We start from the raw sequence: 20,824 nt of genomic DNA, 5'->3' as shown, positions 1-20,824 counted from the left end.
GCTATCCCTTGTTATCTCCTCTGCTTCCTCCTAGTCTGCTGCTGGCTCTGTCAGACTGTAAGAATGAGAGTGGGAGGTGGGAAAGAAAGACAGAAATACAGAACAGGAAATCCCCCACAAAGTACCTCAACTAGTCTTTTTCACCTCCTTTAATGGCTGCATGATAGACTGTTTATTGATCAGTATTGCGATACTGGCTTTGCGATACTTTGCGATACACCAGACACTTTTACACACATATTTATTTGCGATATATATACACACATATATCACTGTTGTCTGAAGAAAACCTCGTATCTCCATTTTTGACATTTTTCAGTTTTTGACATAATTCCAAAATACCTGTTGCCCTTTACACTGTATGTAAATTTCATGATAAATGGACTACAAGAAATGACCTAAAATGACTTGGAAAAAAATCTGGTTCCATTGACTTACATTAAAAGTAAAGTAGGTTTTTTCCATCTCCTGTAAAGTTACCATTTTGGAGAGGCTTTCTTCCGACAACAGCAATATATATATAAATCTCACATAAATGTGTGTAAAACTGTGTAAAGGTGTCTGGTGTTCAAAGAACCGAACCCGTTCTCGTGTGCTGAACTAAGTGCTAGCATAATCAGCTCGACTTTGCTCTACTTAGCATTGTTCAACGTTCAGCAATTGTTACATTTCAGACTTAACATTTAATGGCTAATGAAATGAAAATCTCACTACTTTATTTTCTGATCTTTCAAGTCATAGCAGTTTTTTCCTGATCTGTTCCATCTCATCTCATCTCCTCAGTCTGTCCAAACAATGAAGGCTGTATTCTGCATTCACGTAAAAGTACAGTGTGGAGGGTAGCGAGTGGAAGGGGTGGGCAAGGGAGGTGTTTCTCACTTTGCAAATATCTTGCAATTAAATCGCAGTATAGTATTTTGTTCATATTGTGTAGTCCTACCATCTTCACCACTAACTTTCTCAATCACTTCTTTACAAATGCACATACACACACTCTACTTCCCTGCCCTGTTTCCTCTCTCTCTCTGTAAGCAGTCTGTGTATGATGCCGGACCTTTGACCTTCATTACTCAGGCCTGCGGGGGGGAGTGAGTGTGTAGGCTGATGACCCAGTCGTATTCCGCCAGCAGATGCACAGCAGCACAGGACAGAGCTTCACTGTTTCACCCTTAATCTGACTGATGCTATCAGTACCGTTCTCTCACTCGCCAGAGAAACACACAAAACTCACAATATGGACAAAATACCACACAGCTACACACTCTTGATTAGGAGCAGACAGCTGAAACTGTATCTACTGTATTTTATGGAGCTGAAATTTCAGATAACCAAGAAATATTGGCCAGTACAATTTCACATGATCTAAAATGTCAACGGACAATAACAGTGCTTCACTGACTGACACGGCTGTCAGCTGTCAACTCTGTATGGTCAAATATGATTGTCAGTTCCTGGCTGCCAAATTTTTCAAACTGAAATAAACAGCAGAAATTTAAAGATAATTATTGTGGCACCTGGGGCAGAGCTGCACAGAATTCCTTGCAGTATTTTGGTTTCTGTTGCTTTTTAGCTTCAAATGGTGCAATTTGTTGCACTCTGAGGTGAGGTAATGTGGATGCCTGGCATATATTAATAATAGCTTGATAAAAGATGAATACCAGCCTAACAAAGAAGTAGCCAAATTATTCAGGTCAGCCCTAATTTGTTGGATAACATGAATGCCTCGATTATCCAAACGCTCACCTGGAACAGTTTAGCTTGGTCAGGATGCCCACAGCAAAGAATTAAATCTTTTAACGACTTGTCAGAGGCTTATTTACATGGCTTTGTCAATATTTTGCAAAGCTAAATATTGGGATAATGACTAATAAACAATACGTTGTGTAGCTACAACACACATAAACATGCAGTTAGATCACTCACTCTCTCCCAGGGTCTTCTGGATCAGGTCATGCTTGGCTTGCAGTTTGGTGATGAGATTCCTGCCCTCCAGGAACTCCTTCAATTTCTGAAACAAAGAAAACCAACTGTCAGCCGCTTGCCCTCTTCCCAGACACACTGACATATCAGCACCCTCTATCTTCGTCTACATTCAGTATTAGTCTTCATCTTGATCTTTAAGCCTAGTTTTTCTTCAGTATCTAATCTTTCCCTCTGCCCTGTAGCCTTTAGTATTGTGGGTGTCTCTCAGTGTATCAGACTCTGGCTGATGTAAACGTTAGCCTCCTGTGCTGAAGGCTAAGGGCATTGCAGGCTCTGACAGCTCATTCCTCTATGGGACAGGCAACAGCTCTGACAGGACAAAGAAGGGGAGAGAGAGAGATGTGGAGAGGAGGGAATAAGGGAATGAGGGAGAGAGAGAAGGAATGAGGGAGTAAACGTGTCAGACAGCTGGACAGATGCTTACAATGTCACCCATCATGCATCAAACCCACAGCTCCATAACAACACTGCAGCGCAGGCCAAGACTGCCAGGACACGCAACAATACACTAACACTAAAAGCATGGTGTTTTTATGTTGTCAATTTAGTTTTTTTTTCCCCTTTTAGCTGAAGGCTATTATTTATTTATGTATTTGTTTAAATCTGATATGGGGAACCGTTTAAAAAAAATAATTTAGATACAAACGGGTTTTACTTAAGACTAATAACTGAATAATAATAAGGGGTTTTTAATGCACTGCAAAAAATAGTATCTTGTCAAGTAAAATTATCTTAAATCTAGTCGATAAATCCAATATTTCTCCTGTTAAGATTATTTAAGTAAAATTCTCTCACTATACTGGCAGACAATTTTGCTTGTTTTAAGAAATGTGCTTGAAACAAGCTAAATTACCTGCCAGTATAGTGAGATAGTTTTACTTAATAAAATTACTTAAAACGGGTAGAAAATCTAGAAATAAGCTAAATAATCTTATAATAAGCGCACAACCATCTCAAAATAAGACATATTAGACATATCGACTAGAATTAAGATAATTTCACTTGACAAGATACAACTTTTTTTTGCAGTGTAAGACATGCTTGTGTCTACTTAATGGTGTCTTTTAGCAGGGTCAACATTGCCTATTGCCTGGTGCCTGACGGCTATAATTTTATAATATAATTTTTTGTGAGACCAGAAATCATATGATGCCAACTGAACATGCAGCCATACTGGCTTGTGTCTTATTTCAACAGCTTAATGACTTCACAAATTAAGCCACAGTAATTATAAGGGGGAAACAATCTATGTAGGACAAAATGTATCAGCCATGAAACTCATTGGTTAAGTACAGGGGTTATGGGTTAGGGGTTATGTTTGAAAATGACATTCACATTTCCCCACCAAAACTTGGCTTGTCCAGATGCAAATGGAAAAGAAAGATGGAAGAAAAAAATGGAAAGTCAAAATGAGGAAGATGGCTCAAGGCATAGTGCAGCGAAAGCAGACGAGCAGGAAAGCCCTGTTCTATATCAAAACAACTACTCTGGCTAATCGATGGGCTCTTTTGCTCATATTGATTCACTACACTGTCACTGGTTCCACAGACAGGGACATTAAGCAAGACCTGTTTTGTGCGACAGCGGTGTAAAAACATCAATCCAGTTTTGAAAAAGACTGATAATGACAGACATTAAATTTGTTTGTACGTGAACTCCAATTACTTATTGTAAAAGTCTCTTGCTTATCATCTATGTAGGCTATAAAAATTAAACACATCAACAATTACAAGTTGTTTAGATTTCTAACTCTGAACACTTTCTCCTTTGTTATCAACAAGCCAGAGAGAATGAGCAGCTCAAATTAGCTCCGCAGTCACACTCTAATTTAACTGCTGTCTTTGACAACAAAGCATTTCTTAATATGATTCTGTTAAAGACAGCGCATCAAAAAGCATCATTTTATCTCTCTCCAGGGCGCAGTCACTTCTCTCAGCAAGCACTCTCTTACCTCTCTCTCTCGCTTCTTTCATCTCACACTGCCACACTTACACTGCTTCCTTTCATTCCTCTAAGACTGTCTCTTTCTCTCTACCTTTCTTTGTTTATAATCAAATTCTCTTTCTTTTTTCTTTCATTCCTATTTTTCTTCTGTTCTCTTTTCTCTCGTTCTTTTTTGATTCTTTCTCTTTTATTTCCGTCTTTCTTTTTGTCCCTTCTCTTCCAATGTCCCTTTTTAACTCTTATCTCCTCCTTCATGTCTTATTCTTTTCCTTTCACTTATTTTCTTTCTATCTTTTTTCCTTTTATCCTATCCTCTCTTTTCCTTCCATCTTTTCCCCATTCTTTCTTTTATTTTTTAGCATTCAGCTTTCTTTCTCTTCATCACTCTCTCTCATGCTCTTGCTCACCGTGAAGTAGAACTGCTCGGTCTCCTGCTGGTTGGCGCGTCTCTTGGCCAGACTCGGTTTGCTCATGAATGATTCGGACACGGTCGACTTGACAGACTCCATGGAATTGCTGTGGTGGAAACAGTCCGTCACATCAAAGTCCTCGATGGTCACCATGTCCTGGATGGTCTGCAGAGTGGCCTCCATGGTTTTCTTTACCTGAGAGAAAGAATAAATCTTGTTATGTCATGCAAATGAAACAGAACTGAAGTGAACAGGATGAATTAGAAGCAAACTGTGGCTGTCAGAAAAAGTATCCAAAAAGATAACTTTTAATTTGACTGACATTTAATGGAAGTTAAATGTAAAACTTAATTGTTCCAATTAGTTTTGGACGATTTCTGTTTGTCATTTCATGAACATTGTGAAACACACACACAAAATTTAGAGGCAATGTACACAGCAGCTGGCGATTTCAGATTATGTAAAAAAAACACGACAAAAATGGAGATATGGTTTTGTCCCGACACTGACAAAATGCATAAATGTCTTTCCCATTTGGTTTGGTTGGTTTCACACTGCAACAGAATTTTACACGTGGGTGTTTGTTTATTCTGCAGAAATACAAGTTCTCTGTTACTTTCACTTTCGCCACCATTTGAGCCAAAAAACTCCTACTTTGCATGAAAATAGAGGCTTAGTGTCTGTATCACAGTCAATACTTTCCACGATCCATGTGCCAAAACTAAAGGCATTAGTTCGCTACAATGTAATTGTCGTTATTAGCAGCAGCTTGTGCGGCAAAAACAATACGAGCATCTGTCAAGAGTCAGATATTAAAACAGGCAGATTATGCCAAGAGTGCTGCGCTAACATGCTGCTAGTTAAGAAACGCATGATCTGTTGCTGATTTCCCTCATTTAGTGCAGACCACAACAAAAATGCATTCCCACCAGCAGTAGACTCAACCACATTTTATGTGGAAGCAGACCAAGACGACTGTTCATTTGTTTAGTGTGCACCTGAGTACAGTGGAGCGTTCACACCTATCAAAATGAACCAAACTACAGAAAAAAACCTACAAATCTGCACCAAATACAGCAGGTGTGAAGGCGCCCTAACACTAAACAGTAGGCCTAGTAACACTGAAAGTAACCAATAATCATATAGCAAATGGAAGCAAATGACTATCAAAAGCTGCACTCTACCCCTCTCCTGTCCTAGCATTAGACCCATGTATGCAAGCTGCTGAAAGCTCCATTGAAAACGTGTGCAAACTGTATGTAGAAAGGGAGAGTATAAGAGGAATGTTTAGAGTCAGTGGTATGTGAGAGGTGGCAAGTGAAACAAAATGTATATTTTAGGAGACAAGTGTGTGTATACAGTACTTGAGAAGACAAATGTTTGCGCATGTGTGTGTATTTACCTCCTCATTTTCTATCTTCAGCGTGGAGAGACGAGACTGGAGCTGCTGGCACCTCTGGAGGAGATCGCCCTGCAGTGGCTGCTGGGCACACATGTGCCCCATCTAAACGAAAGAGAGAGAGAGAGGGGTTAGAAATGGAAGTGTAGACAGAGGGCAAATGAAAGTGTATGTGTTTTTTTACAAGAGAACAAAGACACCATCAGTGATCTCCAGCAGCGATCAATAAAAATATATTACAATACACTGAGTTGCCAGTTTATTATGAGGTATGTCGACTTTGTACCCAAACTTACTAACCATTTAAAGGGTATACCGATCATACAGGCGCACATTGTAGGTTTACATGGTACAATTTACCCCTTCTACTCCGTCCATCAACAGTAAGGACCACCATGAAGTCACTACCTACCAGATGCATAACTGTCAGAGACCTCCCTTCACTTTCCAGTCAAAACAGCCATTAAGTACAAAATATTCATTTTTCAGCATCACAAGATGAAATAGAAAACATGTATTTAACAGAAAATTACACAAAGCATTGATGTCTAAATATAATATTACATTTTTCAAAATTTTGTGTCCACTCTTTGCCTTAGGTACTGCTTCCACTCCTCTTGGGAGATGTGCTTTCAGTATTTCAAAGAAATCTGCCAGGAAATTTTTCCACAATTCCAAAGTTCAGTCTTAAAAGTTGGTTGCATTTTTCTACTTCTCACAATCCAAGTAATCCCAAACACATTCAGCGATGTTCAGGTCTACACTATGGGGTGCGGGGAACACCAGCTGAGAACACCAGCAGCTTCTTTGTTTGATTTACACATTATTTTTTTTGTCTATTTCCTTTTCTTATTAACAAGCTTTTGACAGTTACTAAATAGTCTTCTCACAGTGAAAGGATGCACAGAAACACATCAGTGACATCAGCATGTGTGTATGATCAGTTTCTGACCACAGGTCCACTGCTGTGCATCTTTGGTGGTGGACAATTCTGAACTCAGCAGGGATACTGAGGTATTTAAAAACTACAGCAACATGGCTGTGTCTGATACACTCGCACCAGCACCACGCAGACTACCTTGCCCCTACCCTGTCAATGTCAATGCTGTACTCCAAATGGTTCACCACTCAATTAATATCTGGTCAGGGGTGGCCTAAGGAAATTGTGTATCAACAAAGTCAGCAACTGTAAACTTACAGAAAAAAAGAAAACCTAGATTGTAGGTGTATTTGATAAAATGGTCAGTGGGTGCATAAACTGGCAAAAGACACACAATTTATTAAACATACATGAAAATGACCAAACCATACCAATAACTACCAAACTGTAGCAAGAACAAAGTAGAACAAAGTCAGCTTACACCTTTCTGAGCACTCAAGTGTGTTTGTTTTCTCTGGTTTATGCAGGCTTTTTTGTGGTGATACCACAAAACTAGCCATGCTGAAATGGGATACTGGAGAACAGAGCAGCAGAAAGGAACGATTTTTTTTGAAATTCTAAAACATTCTGTTGTTTATTTCCAGGATTAAATGAAAACAACCTCAGATTTTCAACGTGGTTTCAAGACATCTGGATCCCACTGTGTTTTCTCTTTATATTTGGAATATACAGGCAAGATATAAGATTAAGAGACTCTTTAATGGATGACACTACTGTCCCAATGTGACCCAACTGAATGGATTCACTTACTAACTCAGATACGCCTGCAGGGAGAGAGCATGACACTCACCAGCTTCTAAATGCCCCCCTCAACTCTCTCTTTTCCACACACACACATACACAGATGGGGAACATCTGGCCATCGTGGCCTTCCCTCTCCTCAGGGAAAGACCGAGCACACACAGCAGGGCCTATACACACTGGGACAGAGCTAACCAGCTGCGCTGCCCTTCACACTCATACACACACTGAACGTTCGAACACTGAGACTACACAAGACCCCAGAAGAGCAGACAGCATTTTTAATTATTTTCATCAACAATGAGAAATCTCTGCGTAATTCTCTATTCGGCCATCTGTCCAGCTTTGTCACTACTGTTGAGCTGCGTCAGGAGACTGCAGAATGACAACTTGCTTCAATAACAAACCACTGAGGCCCTGAGATGCGCTACAGGCCTGAGCTCTGGCAGGCCCATGGGTCTCCAAAACTGCTGCTGCATCTGATTGAGAAATGCTTCACTCCTCTGTGTCTGAGAGCTGGCCAAGACTTGGACATGCACTAAGAGACAGACCAAAAAACATAGATGGATCTTCACTCAGTGCTGGGCAGAATCTAGCAAAGCTGAATATGGAGTAAAGCTGCAAACACAGAAACTCATAACAGCACATTCTATTTCAAACAATAGGGCTGCCATGATTATTTACCGATGCCAATTATCAAGAAATGTCAACATGGATTTTGTATTGTTGTTTTCTTCAAAAAAAAACAAACAAAAAACCCCAAATATTCATATCCAGTTCAATACAGTTCAGGAAATGTTATGGGAAAATGGTATTGCATTATAAAAGAAGAAATCACTTGCTACTAGGCCTGAGCAATAAGGCATAGTAAGTAGATACTGATGATGACTGACACGTAACCCTTCAAAAGCGACTGGGATATGACGCCACTTGATATTATTTTCATTAAAGATTTTCATGCAACCAGTTAATGCTAAAAGGCATGTAAGCTGAAGATCCATAGAACACACAGAAAGTAGGTCTAAGCTGCAGCAGACCATGTACGTTTTTTGTGTGGGGTTTGGGGGATAGATATAATCAATATTTAAAAATAATGAAAGGAATAGCATGCCTGATAGCAGCACACTGATGATACGTGAGCAAGAAGCATCCACATTACAAAACATCGTGCTAGATAGACTAGTCAATAAACGAACAAACACACAAACAAACACAAAACTACACCAACCACCTCACACACACCCATTTACTGACCTGGTCCCCCATATGAGACTGGAAGTCAAAGCGCATGGGCGGGCAGAAGATGTTGTTGTAGGTCTCCATGAGCCTCTGTTTGTCAGCGTTGGCGTCCAGATTTTCTGCTGCATTCTCGATGGTCTCCAGTCCGCCGTGCTTCGACGTCTCCACATTGAACTCGGCCGAAAGGTAGGTACGCAACGCCCGGTTCAAGCTGGCATGGTAACCAAGGTCACAGCACTGAATGAGAGGAAGAGAGAAAGAAGAAAAAAAAGTCAGTCACATGAGGTAATCTAAAATTTCAATTTACTTGAAATAGAGAGGATTACATCTAGGCATGGCATGAGCTTGGAACCCAGCTGAATAGCTGCTTGAAATAACATGCTATTTCTTCAACATGCCATTCTCTGATGTGACATATTTGGCAAGCCAGCATTCAAATTGCATGTGGTCTGTAGACTGGAACCAATGCATTATTTCTTTGAGTAGAGGGTTTCCAATTAAAACACCCAGAATGTGTATACAATCCCTACAGAGACTGAACCTGGCCTGCTTTGCCCTATTTCGTGATCCAGCAGACCCCAGCCCACAGAAATGCCTCCCCATTAACCTCCACATGGTTCATCTGTTTTCAAACATGACCTGATGTATTAAAATGAGTGAGCACTCCATGTAAATCATGAGCCTTGTGCATATCAGTGCACAGCAGTGAGCAGTCTAAATGCCTAGTGGAAGCCTTGTTAGGACTAGTCTGATGTTAGGAGAGGATAAGAGGGCCCCCTCACGGAGCTCATCCAGGGGGTTGCCGCAGGTCTACCTGCAAGACGAGGCTCAGAGGGTCAGGCCTGATAAATGGGGTAATTCCATTAGTCTGTAAGCGAACTGTAGTCCATTTTAAGCAAAGCAGAGTGAAGATGAAACACAAATTCTCCATTAGCTAAAAACTTTAAATGCCCCATCATGGAAGATTGATTTTTCCTCATTTCTTAGATACAAAAAAGTTTGATGTGATATGTGAACACTGTCAAACAGTACAGTTTGCTCGTCAGGTCATTTATGGAAATTAAGCTGCAAAAAACAGTTTGTTGTGAATTACCTGTTTTTCAACAGTTTAGTTTGGCCTGTTCACACTGTAGTTAGCAGGACTGTTTCAGCACAGACTGCTTTTTGAATGAGGCACACAATAGTGCGGCCAGCCAGAACAGAAGGCGTGTTTGTGGTACATTAAACATGTTTTTGGTACATTAAACCACATAGATTTCCTTAGTGGATCTACAGAAATAATATATATATAAAAAAGGAGGATATATATCATATTATGAGCCTAAATTAACATGCACTATAATATACTGACATTGTTCAAAAATTGTAACAAATGTATATATAAAAGTTTAGAATGAATAAAAAACATGCACCAGTGGTGGGATCCCATATGCCAGAATACAAATGAAAAGGACACAAAACAGGCCCCCTAATCTCTATACAGGGCACTACACACAGCATTAACTTTATGTATTGGACCTCTAGTGAGTCAAAGTAAAGATAAGGAAGTTAACATAGTGGATATCTGTTAAAGGGCCCATTTCATAGAGAACTGAATTTTCCTCACTTATTTTTATGAAAAGTATTTGCTGTCGCAAAGTTTCAAAACATACTACTCACTCGCCAGTCCAAACCATTCACATATAGAAACAAAGCTGCTGTCTTGATTTCACTTTTGTTGTGATGTCACAAAAAACAACTTATTTACATATATTCACCTATTCAGCCTACAGCAGTTTAGCCCCACCTATACACGCTAAAGTTTTCAGGTGTCTTTCAGCCAGGACATTTTTTGAACACAACACAATATGGGAGAGCCAATCAGAACATAGATTGTTTACCTACATCAGCCTTAAAGGCACAATAACAAACACAGTCTGTTTAATACAAAGGGATAAAGAGAGAACCATAAAAATGAATTACAACTGTTTTCAGTGCACTAAATCACACGTACATAATAAGTGAACCTCACGCAGACAGAAAAATGTAGGATATAGGCTTGTTAATATATTAATTTATTCCACCATCAGCATTACTTAACAGGCAAAAGGCAGGGGAAACTGGTGGTGACGAGGCACAGGCAGACTTACGTCTATGAGGTCGGAGAGGTCGTGGATGTAGTACTTGAACACGCAGCAGTTGGTGGCCTCCAGAGCCAGCAGGTACTCGTTCCTCGCCTTGATGGCTTTCAGCTTGTTCTCAGTGTATTTTGCTTGGCGCTGAAAAGCAGACAGAGAAACCGAATGGTAAGAGAAGGGAGAAAGAAAATTGAATTAAAGCCACTAAATCACTCTTGCCTGTAACCAGCAACGTGGACCTGGTGTCTCCACTGTTTAGCCCTGACAGGCTCTGGCTGCAAGATGACAGAGAGATGTTCAAGCTGCCACCACAAACTCCTAAACCTACAGTCTGGAATTAAGAACAAAGCGCCTCTAGCATGGTCTCAGACAGAGAATCTTCTCTATGGGACATAAAGAAGGCCCGGGAGTACATTCTAGAGAAATATCACTCTCCTTGACATCAATCTGTCTGTCAACAGGTGGTTGAACCACAACCTTGCTCGGTGGACATCAACTCTCTTGCTGGAGATCTAATTTCCTGTAGAGCTTAGTTCTAAACATGCTGCCTCTTTATCTAAAACTAACGTATCTGGACCAGCCAATCATAGACTTCTGAAGCAGCTGATTAACTGGAGCAGGTGTCTGCAGGAAGGTAGGTTTTCAGGACCAAGGCTGCTGACCATGGGCCTAGCTTTGTGTAATGAGGCCACTCCACTATTACTACAACCATGCTGCATCATCTTCACACCAGTGAGCTTCAGAGGGTGCAGCTTTAAATCTTTCAGTGATATTGATAGTAGGGTTACACGTTCAAACAGTTTGAGCAACAGCAGATCAACTGCAAATATGTTGGCCATGTGCAACTATTTCATAGTTGTATGAGGGACATTAGACAAATGATTTGCAATCACTGCTATGGTATGAGGAGGTGATACAATGTCCAAGCACTTCTCCATTATAGGGTTGAGACACCATTTGAAAACACCACACCTCGCTCATTATGCAGAATACTGCAAAACCACAGAAGCAAAAGGGAAAGTCCCTGCAAACTAATGGCACCTGTAGTCACAGTTATTGAAATAATTTCAATAAAAAAAAAAAAATCACAAGCAACAATGCCAAAGTCCAAATGACAGACAAAATTAACAGCATTGCCAGCATTTTTTGGTTTTGTTAGCCCAATATTTTCACTTCAGTACCCTATTAAGACATTATTAATCTAAGACAAGCTGCTTTTATAATGCTGTATTTCAAAGACACCTACAATATTCATGACTTTACCAAAGAGTACATGATATCAGAGTCTCAGATTACAGAATTTGAGAACAGTCAGTCATTAAAGCCTCTAAGTAAGAGTACTGTTTCAGGATCAGTGTTCGTTCACAGTCTTGCCAATAATGGTATACAGTACTTAGATGTAGTCTTGGGACACCCCTATCATTTGGTTTTTAGAATTATTTAATTTGTTAATGTACTGTGGAAATTGTGCTTTACCGTATTCAAAAGTACATCAAAACCATAAAAAAAAAACCCCACCTAACATACCTTATTTTCATGAACATTCAGAAAAATCCTGCTTTAGAAACCTGAATATTCAGCTGAATTGTTCAATCTATCAACATAAAATGGCACTTGTTTACAAAATTCCTCTGCTAAAGACCGCAGATATATTGTAAATTCCAAAACCAAGCATGAAAAATGTACTAGAGCTTTGAAAAGAGACAGGAAAAGTTCAAAACCTGTCATGCTCTGGTCATTCAGAAGAGAAAATCCAACAAGCCTGGCTGAGCATCAGCTGTGCAAACTCATGCACACCATGACTAGAAGACTTCAAGCTGCCATCCAAAAGAAAAGATAGGCACCAAAATGTTAACCTAAAATAAACACTATCCTATATAAATGAAAGAGACATTAACGTTTGAGTACTCCCACTTAAGTTTTCAATTAATTAGCAGGATTGTTTTGAGTTTGATTTAGTACACTCGGTTGCTTTTGCTGGTTGCTAACTTTTTTCGGATGGATACAAAATCAAGAATACCTTAGGGCACTATAACAGCCTAGAGGGCAGAAAACCTGATCTCAGATTAGCACTGCACTCCTACATGTTTTTAGAAAGCAGGTTCAGACCCAGAATCTGCTAGCAGCCAATCAGCACCATCTGGCAATGATGGTCTGCATGCACTGCACCCCTCACCACTTCATCCATCTCCTTCTCTCTTCATCTCTCTCTGCCTCTCTCTCAATCATTCTCCTCTTTCCGTTCAAACACCTTCCCCATCTGTTCAGCCTTCTGCCGCCCACGCTAACCTTTCCTCCACATTCCCCACTTCTTTCACCTCAATTGACCACCAAACTCCAAACACACACCCCTTCATCTTCTGCTCTTTTTCTCACTGACTTTAAACCACTTGTCTGATCTCCTCTCTGTCCAGACCTTCATCCTCCCATCCAGGGCTGTATAGTGTGACTGTTTTGCTCAAATATGCAACAAAAAAACTACCATATTCTGAAGATACATATTTATGCACATAAACCATCCTTTGCATTGTCATCCCTGAGTTTTTATGAAACAGGGAGAGTAACAAAAGTCACCCAAGTTTAACTGGAATGTTGCAACAAGACACAATATAGTTTCTAAGACTGTATATTATGCTACTTTGCTACTATGAAATAAGAGCACCTTAACGTTAATGTGTTACCTTGGACGTATTGTCAAGGGCGTGGTTGTATCTCTAGCTATTTTGCTGCATTCGAGTGGTGTTGGAAACAGGGAAACTTGTAGATTGTACTTGGACAGCTGACAAAGTCGTATTTACCAGATGTGACGTAAAACACAACCTTTTCTGCCAGTGAAAAACATTAAACTTGGTGGTTAATGTGAAAAAAATATACCTGATGCGATTTTATGTGATCTATGTGCTTTTTGATACAGCAAAGGAAACAAGTATACAGTTCCTCCAGACCTCTGTGCTTTCTTTTTCTTTGTGGTCAGTGTTACTCAAGTACTTGTTGAAAGATAAAGTAATATTTACTAGCTAACCATTTGGGATGCACAACCTTCATATACAACCACTACAAACACAGCATTAATAATAGCACAGAAACAAAAACTGAAAAGAATAACATTTTTCATAGAGCATAAACTTCTTTTCTAAGTGATTTGTGGTTAACCAGTCAGGCTGTCAACTGGGATCAGAAATTACACTCAAACTTTCTCCTCATTTGGTTGTCAAATATTTAAATATACTCAAATTTAAATACATAATTTTTCTACACTGTTGCTTTCGGAACAAAACCTCGTATGTCCAAAATAATAAATTTACAGGAGAAGGAAAAAACCTACTTTACTTTTAATGTAAGTCAATGGAACCTGTCTTTTTTCCAAGCAATTCTGGGCCATTTCTCTTGGTCCATTCATTGGAAATGAAATTTGCACACAATGTAAAGGACAACAGACATTTTCAAATTATGTCAAAAACTGAAAAACAACAAAAATGGTTTTGTTCCGACAGCAGCGATATGCAAAGAAAATAAGCAGAATATATAACTGCAGTAAATGCCATATCAAATAAATACCAAGAATCCTTAAATGCTCACATTCTAAATTAGTCATTCTCAGCCTGGGAGGCCTATTCTGATATGTCTTTGAGAATAACTATCCCATAAAAACTCCCACCAACAATCTCCCAAACAAGCAGCTCACTCTCAGTTATCTTCTGAATTTTACATGATTATAAATGTCCCATGCTACGAAGCATCCACATCTGGAGCTCTGGCTTGTCCGAGAATGTCTTCCCTTCCAAAGAAGTGTATTTAATTACACTGCTGTTGTGGTCAGTAATGCCACATTCTACTGTGTGTTTGGTAACCCAGTATGTGCATTACTGTGACTTCAACACAGCAACATCCTGGGTGCCAGTCAGCTTTTAACAGCTTAGAAAATGGGGCAGTCGTGGACTGGAGGTTAGGGAACCAGCCTTGCGACCGGAAGGTCACCAACTCGATCCCCTGAGCCGACAGTACGTGACTGAGGTGCCCTTGAGCAAGGCACCTAACCCCCAACTGCTCCCCGGGCGCTGCAGATAGGGCTGCCCACCGCTCCGGGCAAGTGTGCTCACTGCCCCCTAATGTGTGTCTTCACTAGCGTGTATGTGGTGTTTCACTTCACAGATGGGTTAGATTGCAGAGGTGAAATTTCCCCATTGTGGGACTAAAAAGGGTCATCTAATCTAACATTTTTCCACTGAAAGCTCGAATTTAACTTTGACAACCCTATTAACCAATTATCTCTTGTTAAAATGATATGTTAATGATTCAATGTTGCGTCCAGATTTACTCCTCATCATACTACTAAATCTCTAAATGTCTAGCTTGCATGAGTGCTGTCATCACAAGAGAATTGGCATACAGCCCTGTCCTCACCTTCTCCTTCATCTTCTCAATCTTCTTGACGGAGCTGCGGCGGACGGGCTTTTCATCGAGCCTGACGCTGGTGAGCGAGTCAGGAGAACGAGGGGTCTGCCGCTCCTCCTGCCGTGCGCTGCGCCCCATCTGCTTCTCCTCCTGCTTCTCCGCCTCCTTCAGCTTGCTCTCGGCATTGATGCTGTCCGTGTTGTATATGTGGTATGTCTTCATCACCTGTCGGTAGAGTGAGGAAGAGGAGGGTCAGCACGAGGATGTACAGTGGAGTTGGTGGCAGGACTGCACTGACAACATTATGAGTTGGACTGAGGTTGTAATCAAGTGTGTACAAGTGCGCCAGAGCATGTATTTTGAATAGAAGTAAATAGAGAGAGAAGCATGTATGTAGTAAGCAGTAAGTAAACCATGACGTGTAGTAGTGTGTATGAAGTAAGGACTAAGTACTGCATAATGTGTAGCAGTGTGTTTGAAGTAAAACCAGCACTGACGGTGCACAACTGGAATCGACCAGAATCGGGACGATCTTTGCTCTTAACATGTGATCGTCAATTGGCCGAGATATGTAAACCATTTCAGCCAATCCGTGTTATTTTATGACATACAATGTGACTAAGGTAAATACATGGGCACTTGTTTTTTTTTTTTTTTTTACCTTTTACATTTGATTAATCATAATTGCCAATTTAATATCTGAGTTTTTTTTTTTTTATTGTAACTATTTCAACAAGTAACTATTGTTTCAACAAGTACATTGTGTTGCTGATGTGAAGTGCCATTCTTGGTACTTTTTCTCCCCTGTAGTCATCTTAACAACCTACTAGCGCCAACTGTGTTAACATAAAGCAGAGAATATATTCATAAAATCATAAACATTTCATTAAATAGCAGTACATTGTATACAAACATTCACTTTTTGTCCTCTACCATAATGCATATTTCTGCTGGCACATGAATGGATTTTTCTATGTGGGTTCATCACCATTAGAGGCAAGGTAATGGTGATGTACCCACACTGGGTTTAATATTACTTATGGCAGTTTTGATATCAGAAGCATTTAAGATGTACACACAACATGCTTAAAACAAGTAATACAATAGGAATGTATTGTCTGGAGTGATGAATCACACTTCACTACCTGGCAGTCTGATAGATGAATCTGGGCTTGGTGGATGCCAAAAGAATGCTGCCTACAACAACGCATAGCGCCAACGGTAAAGTTTGGTGGAGGAGGGATAATGGTCTAGGGCTGTTATTTAGGTTTGGGCCCCTTAGCTCCAGTGAAGGGTAATGTTATGCTACAATACACAAAGACATTTAGACAATTATACGGTTCCAACTTTGTGGTAAAAGTCTGGGCAAGGCCTTGTACAGCATGACTGTGCCGCTGTGCAAAAGCAAGGTCCATAAAGGCATGGTCTGACGAGTTTGGTGTGGAGGAGCTCCAGTGGCCTGTATAGATCCCTGACCTTAACTGGAACACTGACTGCAAATCAGGCTCTCTCATCCAACATCAGTGCCTGACCTCACAAATGCTGCTTTGACTGAATGGGCACAAATTGCCACAGACAAATTTTGTGGAAAGCCTTCCCAGAAGAGTGAACGCTATTATAGCTATAAACGGCGATGGGGGGGGGGCATCATATTAATGCTCATTGTTTTGGGATGGGATGCCCAACAAGCTCATATAGGTGTGACGTCCACACACTTTTGGCCATATAATGTATTTGTAAAGGTTATAAGAACTGTGTTCTCTCTTTGTTGCCTGTTACTTAAAAAAGGCCATTGGTCAATTTGGCTGTATTTGGAATTGGAAATGGCCATAAAAAGTTATGTCTGGTGCATCCCTAGTACACACAGTATGATGTGAAAAGGTGTGTATGAAGTAGGGGCGTGTATAAATGAAGGACTGGGTCCTGCATGACATATAGTAGCCTGTATGAAGAAACAAAACAGCATTTATGAATGGAGTAGTGAGTATTCTATGCCCTGTAGGAGTATGTATGGAGTATGACTGTTGCATGACATGTAGGATGTGTATGATGTGAGGAACAACCATATGATTACTGCTCATGAATGGTCCAGTAAAAGAATTTTATACTTGATGTGAGTATTTTTCAGTCTTCATCTCTTTGTTTTAACATCTGTTTCCACTCTGCCCATTTACTGCCTTTTAGTAGCCTAATTTCCCCCCCAAAATCTGTTCAGGTGGTCAAACTCAAAGCAGCTGGCAGCCGAGAAATTACAGGCGTCTCAGAAAACCATGCGAGAAGAAACAGGAAGCACGCTCGAGCCACTAACCTTTCAGCCACAGCACAGCACAAATTACTTACAATGCACAAAGACCCTCGGAGAAACCAGCTTGCCCTGAAATTATTTGCCCAAATTGCTTATACTCGCACTCAAGCGTGCACGACAAAATAGTTTGTCTTCCTTTCTAGCCCAGTGCATTTGCGCAGACAGAGGGAAAGAAACAATTCCAGCATCCGAATCCCCAGCAAAGCTCTCTGGGAGAATTGCTGCTCCATTGAGCAGAACTAGCTAATCATAGGTTGAACAAGTGAGACAAGCTGTCTTATTATCCCATCAGTTTGCATTAGAGGAAGAAACAAACAACTCTATCTGACAAGCAGAGTAAAGGCATGTGCCTATAGAATTGGAGTCCTTGCTATAACTGTAGCTGTCAAAAGTGTAACCACAGTACCAGCCAAAAGTGTGACCACATGAACGGTACAGCAAAGGAATTCATAACGGCTGCTAAGTAATGGAAGACGCCATTCATTGGCAAGGGCTGGAGGGGGGATGCTGTTTCTCATTCTAAACATGAATGGAACGTCCCTGCTGTCTAACACTCCCCAGTGAGGAATCTTCTTGAGCGACATCACTCTCGTGCAAACCCTCACACGGCGTGCCAAAGGAAATGACCCAATCACCAGCCCCCTCAATCACTCTTAATGACCCCTAATGTCCACCATTTACTTTGGCTTTCAGCTTCCTTGATGGGCACAATAAATATGACTCAACTTTGCTGTGTCATCAGTCAGTAGAAAAGACTTCAGAGGAAAATCTGGCAGCCTACTAGGGGCGGGACTCAGCCGAACTCTCTCTCTTTTAAACGGTTAGGACGAGTTATGCTCTCTTCCTTTGCCCAAGCCACTGTTGATTTTACGAGGAGGAATGCCGAAGATTGCGGAGGGGAAAATCGAGTCTGTGCACCGACAACGTTCACGCCCAAGATATCTTTCTCAGTACCAGAAAAGCTAAAATAATCACTCAATCCTCTGCGTTTCCACCGGCCCCCCCGCCTCTTGTGCTTATGCAGCACAGATGTTGCTAAAACACAATGCCAAGTCTATTTCCATCATACTTAACTATTTGATTAGAGGATTTGCTTCCTTTTATGGGGGCTTGAAAAGGGTTGCAGTCGTTTCCTCATCAGGGGAAGAACGTATATTTGTTCTGGCACATTTGAATTAGCTTTATAAATCAGCTTTATATTGTGTCAACGACTGGATCAACAGAAATGATCCAAAATGATTTGGAATAAAATGTTGTTACAAGTTCTATTACGACAGCAACAACATGAAATTACAGATATGCGAGTTCACACATATTCAAGGATGTGTCTCAATGGGGGGGATCCAGCTATGTTCAGAGAGAGCCAAATTTGAGCCCTGAACCTCGAGCACCCCTCCCCAAACTGTTCCCTACCCCCCACGGCCACAAACAAAGCAGACACATGTTCTGCATTAGAGAGGGAATTTCTAATGGCTCAGTGAAAACAAAGCTCGAGTATCATTTGGGATGATTGAGCTATGAGAGCTAATTAAAGGCATGCACTGTGTCAGCTCCATGTGACTATACGCCATGTGTCAGAATGTGGCACCGACACACTCCCCTTTAAGACAGGATAATAACAAGGCACAGGGACCGCAGAGTCGTTTGCGCCACATTCATGTGCCACGGCTAATTTCGCTGCTGCTGAGCTATGTGGGTCACTACGGCAAAAAACATACCCTAGTACTATCTCTACACACTACATTCTCAATCCCAGTGGCACGGAGGGTTAAATGAGGTTAATTAGCAATGAAGGTCTTTGTAAACACTGATCCGGATTGGGGACAGCTAGAGTGCCAACAGGCCTGAAGGGTTAATTGCAACCCCCTTAAAATTATCGGCAATGTCGCTCACCACACTGGGTGTCAAAGATATAAGGAACCCAAGGAGGAATTAGGGGATATAGATGGAAAAGCCATTGTTTAATATTCTATCAGGCGAAGAGATACTTATACTACATCCAGGGCTGGAAGGTGAAAATGACTTCTAGGGTTACCTTGTGGAGGTCTGGCCAACACTAGAGTGAATAAGGGCAGAGATTAGAGCTTTCTGCCCTGACCTACAACTGCTGCCTTTCATTATCGTCATAAGAGCCTAGACACCAAACACCACCACTGTGGCACACTCTGAAAGCAATAAGGCCAATTTAGTGGCTCAGCGAAACCTGAGCCAAATCCTAGGGGATACCGTTTTGTCAGGATGGTCAGCAGTTGAGGACTAATTACCAGCTTCCATCTCTTTTCAGGTGGGCAATATGGCAAATGATTACATTACTTGAAGACATTTTCAGTTTTCACAATACACGATATCTATCATTTCTGATGTTTCTGAAATAATAAAGCTATGAAAAAAGTAATTATGGGCAAATGTACAATTGGTTAGTTCTTTCAATGTAGTTGAAATACATTTACATATTAAGTTAATGGGTTACAGGCTCATTGTCTAAATCAGGGGTCGGTAACATGCAGCTCTTTTACTGCTTTTGCTCCACAGCAGAATTAGATTTTTAGGTAAAAATAAAATAATCCTCCTTTGCAGTAAAATAAAGCTCTGCTGACTGTTCAAACACAGTCTTAACAATAAATGGTCTTAAACACTGGAGTTAATGCATAGCTGCTAATTCACCCGCAGACTGCTGGTCACAGGAACCCAGACAACAATCTTGCCTTGCTAGTAGCTAACGATAAGGCAAAAGAGAAAGATTTACAATGAACATCGATAATCTGGAGATGATTGGACTCTTTTGGAATTTGCATTTATAATCACTCCAGCTGGTTTCCCGATACGTTTAATCTGCAATGAGAAACGTCAAATACTAAAATGACACGAAGCTGAAGTCAGTTTCTCGTTCGCCAGCTTCTTGTTTGAATTTTCCCGTTCCACCTTAAATGGCGCAGCTGTGACATTCTGGTGTCTCAGGCGCCATTTAAGGTGGACCTGGAAAATTCAAACAAGAAGCTGGAGAATGAGAATATGACTTCAGCCTCCTAAAAAGTTGAATGTTGAGAGATATTTTACAATATTCTACGCTTGCGGAATGGTTTCCTGACGGAGATGTGAGAAAAGCAGCTATAGCTGAGCTAAAGCTTAAAGCAAAGCAAAGTAAGTCTGCATTTTCATTTATATTTTTTAGCCTGTACTAGTACATTAGCACATACTGAGACACATTTACAGACAAGATGGTGAAATGGACATAAAGTGTTGTGGCTCCTGAGGTGGTTTGATTTTTGTTGAAAGAAAAATGTCTCTTTTTAACATTTGGGTTGCCAACACCTGGTCTAAATCTTGCCTTTTCATTAGAGAAGCACTGAA

General features: G+C 40.6%; 1 protein-coding gene across 2 annotated transcripts in view; it reads right to left on the bottom strand.

The window, feature by feature from the left end:
* The window catches only part of srgap2 (SLIT-ROBO Rho GTPase activating protein 2), a 137,437-nt gene that overhangs the window by 24,568 nt on the left and 92,045 nt on the right, over positions 1-20,824 (bottom strand). For both annotated transcript variants that reach the window (XM_036559763.1, XM_036559764.1), the window contains exons 6-11: positions 15,178-15,393; positions 10,786-10,914; positions 8,672-8,893; positions 5,740-5,841; positions 4,335-4,532; positions 1,924-2,008 (exon numbers count right to left, since the gene is read on the bottom strand). In XM_036559763.1, the coding sequence (XP_036415656.1) occupies positions 1,924-2,008; positions 4,335-4,532; positions 5,740-5,841; positions 8,672-8,893; positions 10,786-10,914; positions 15,178-15,393 (952 nt within the window). The remainder of the gene's footprint in view (positions 1-1,923; positions 2,009-4,334; positions 4,533-5,739; positions 5,842-8,671; positions 8,894-10,785; positions 10,915-15,177; positions 15,394-20,824) is intronic.

This window comes from Colossoma macropomum, unplaced genomic scaffold, assembly GCF_904425465.1.
Source record: "Colossoma macropomum unplaced genomic scaffold, Colossoma_macropomum, whole genome shotgun sequence".
Classification (NCBI taxonomy): Eukaryota; Metazoa; Chordata; class Actinopteri; order Characiformes; family Serrasalmidae; genus Colossoma; species Colossoma macropomum.
This window is presented reverse-complemented; position numbering and strand designations above follow the sequence as displayed.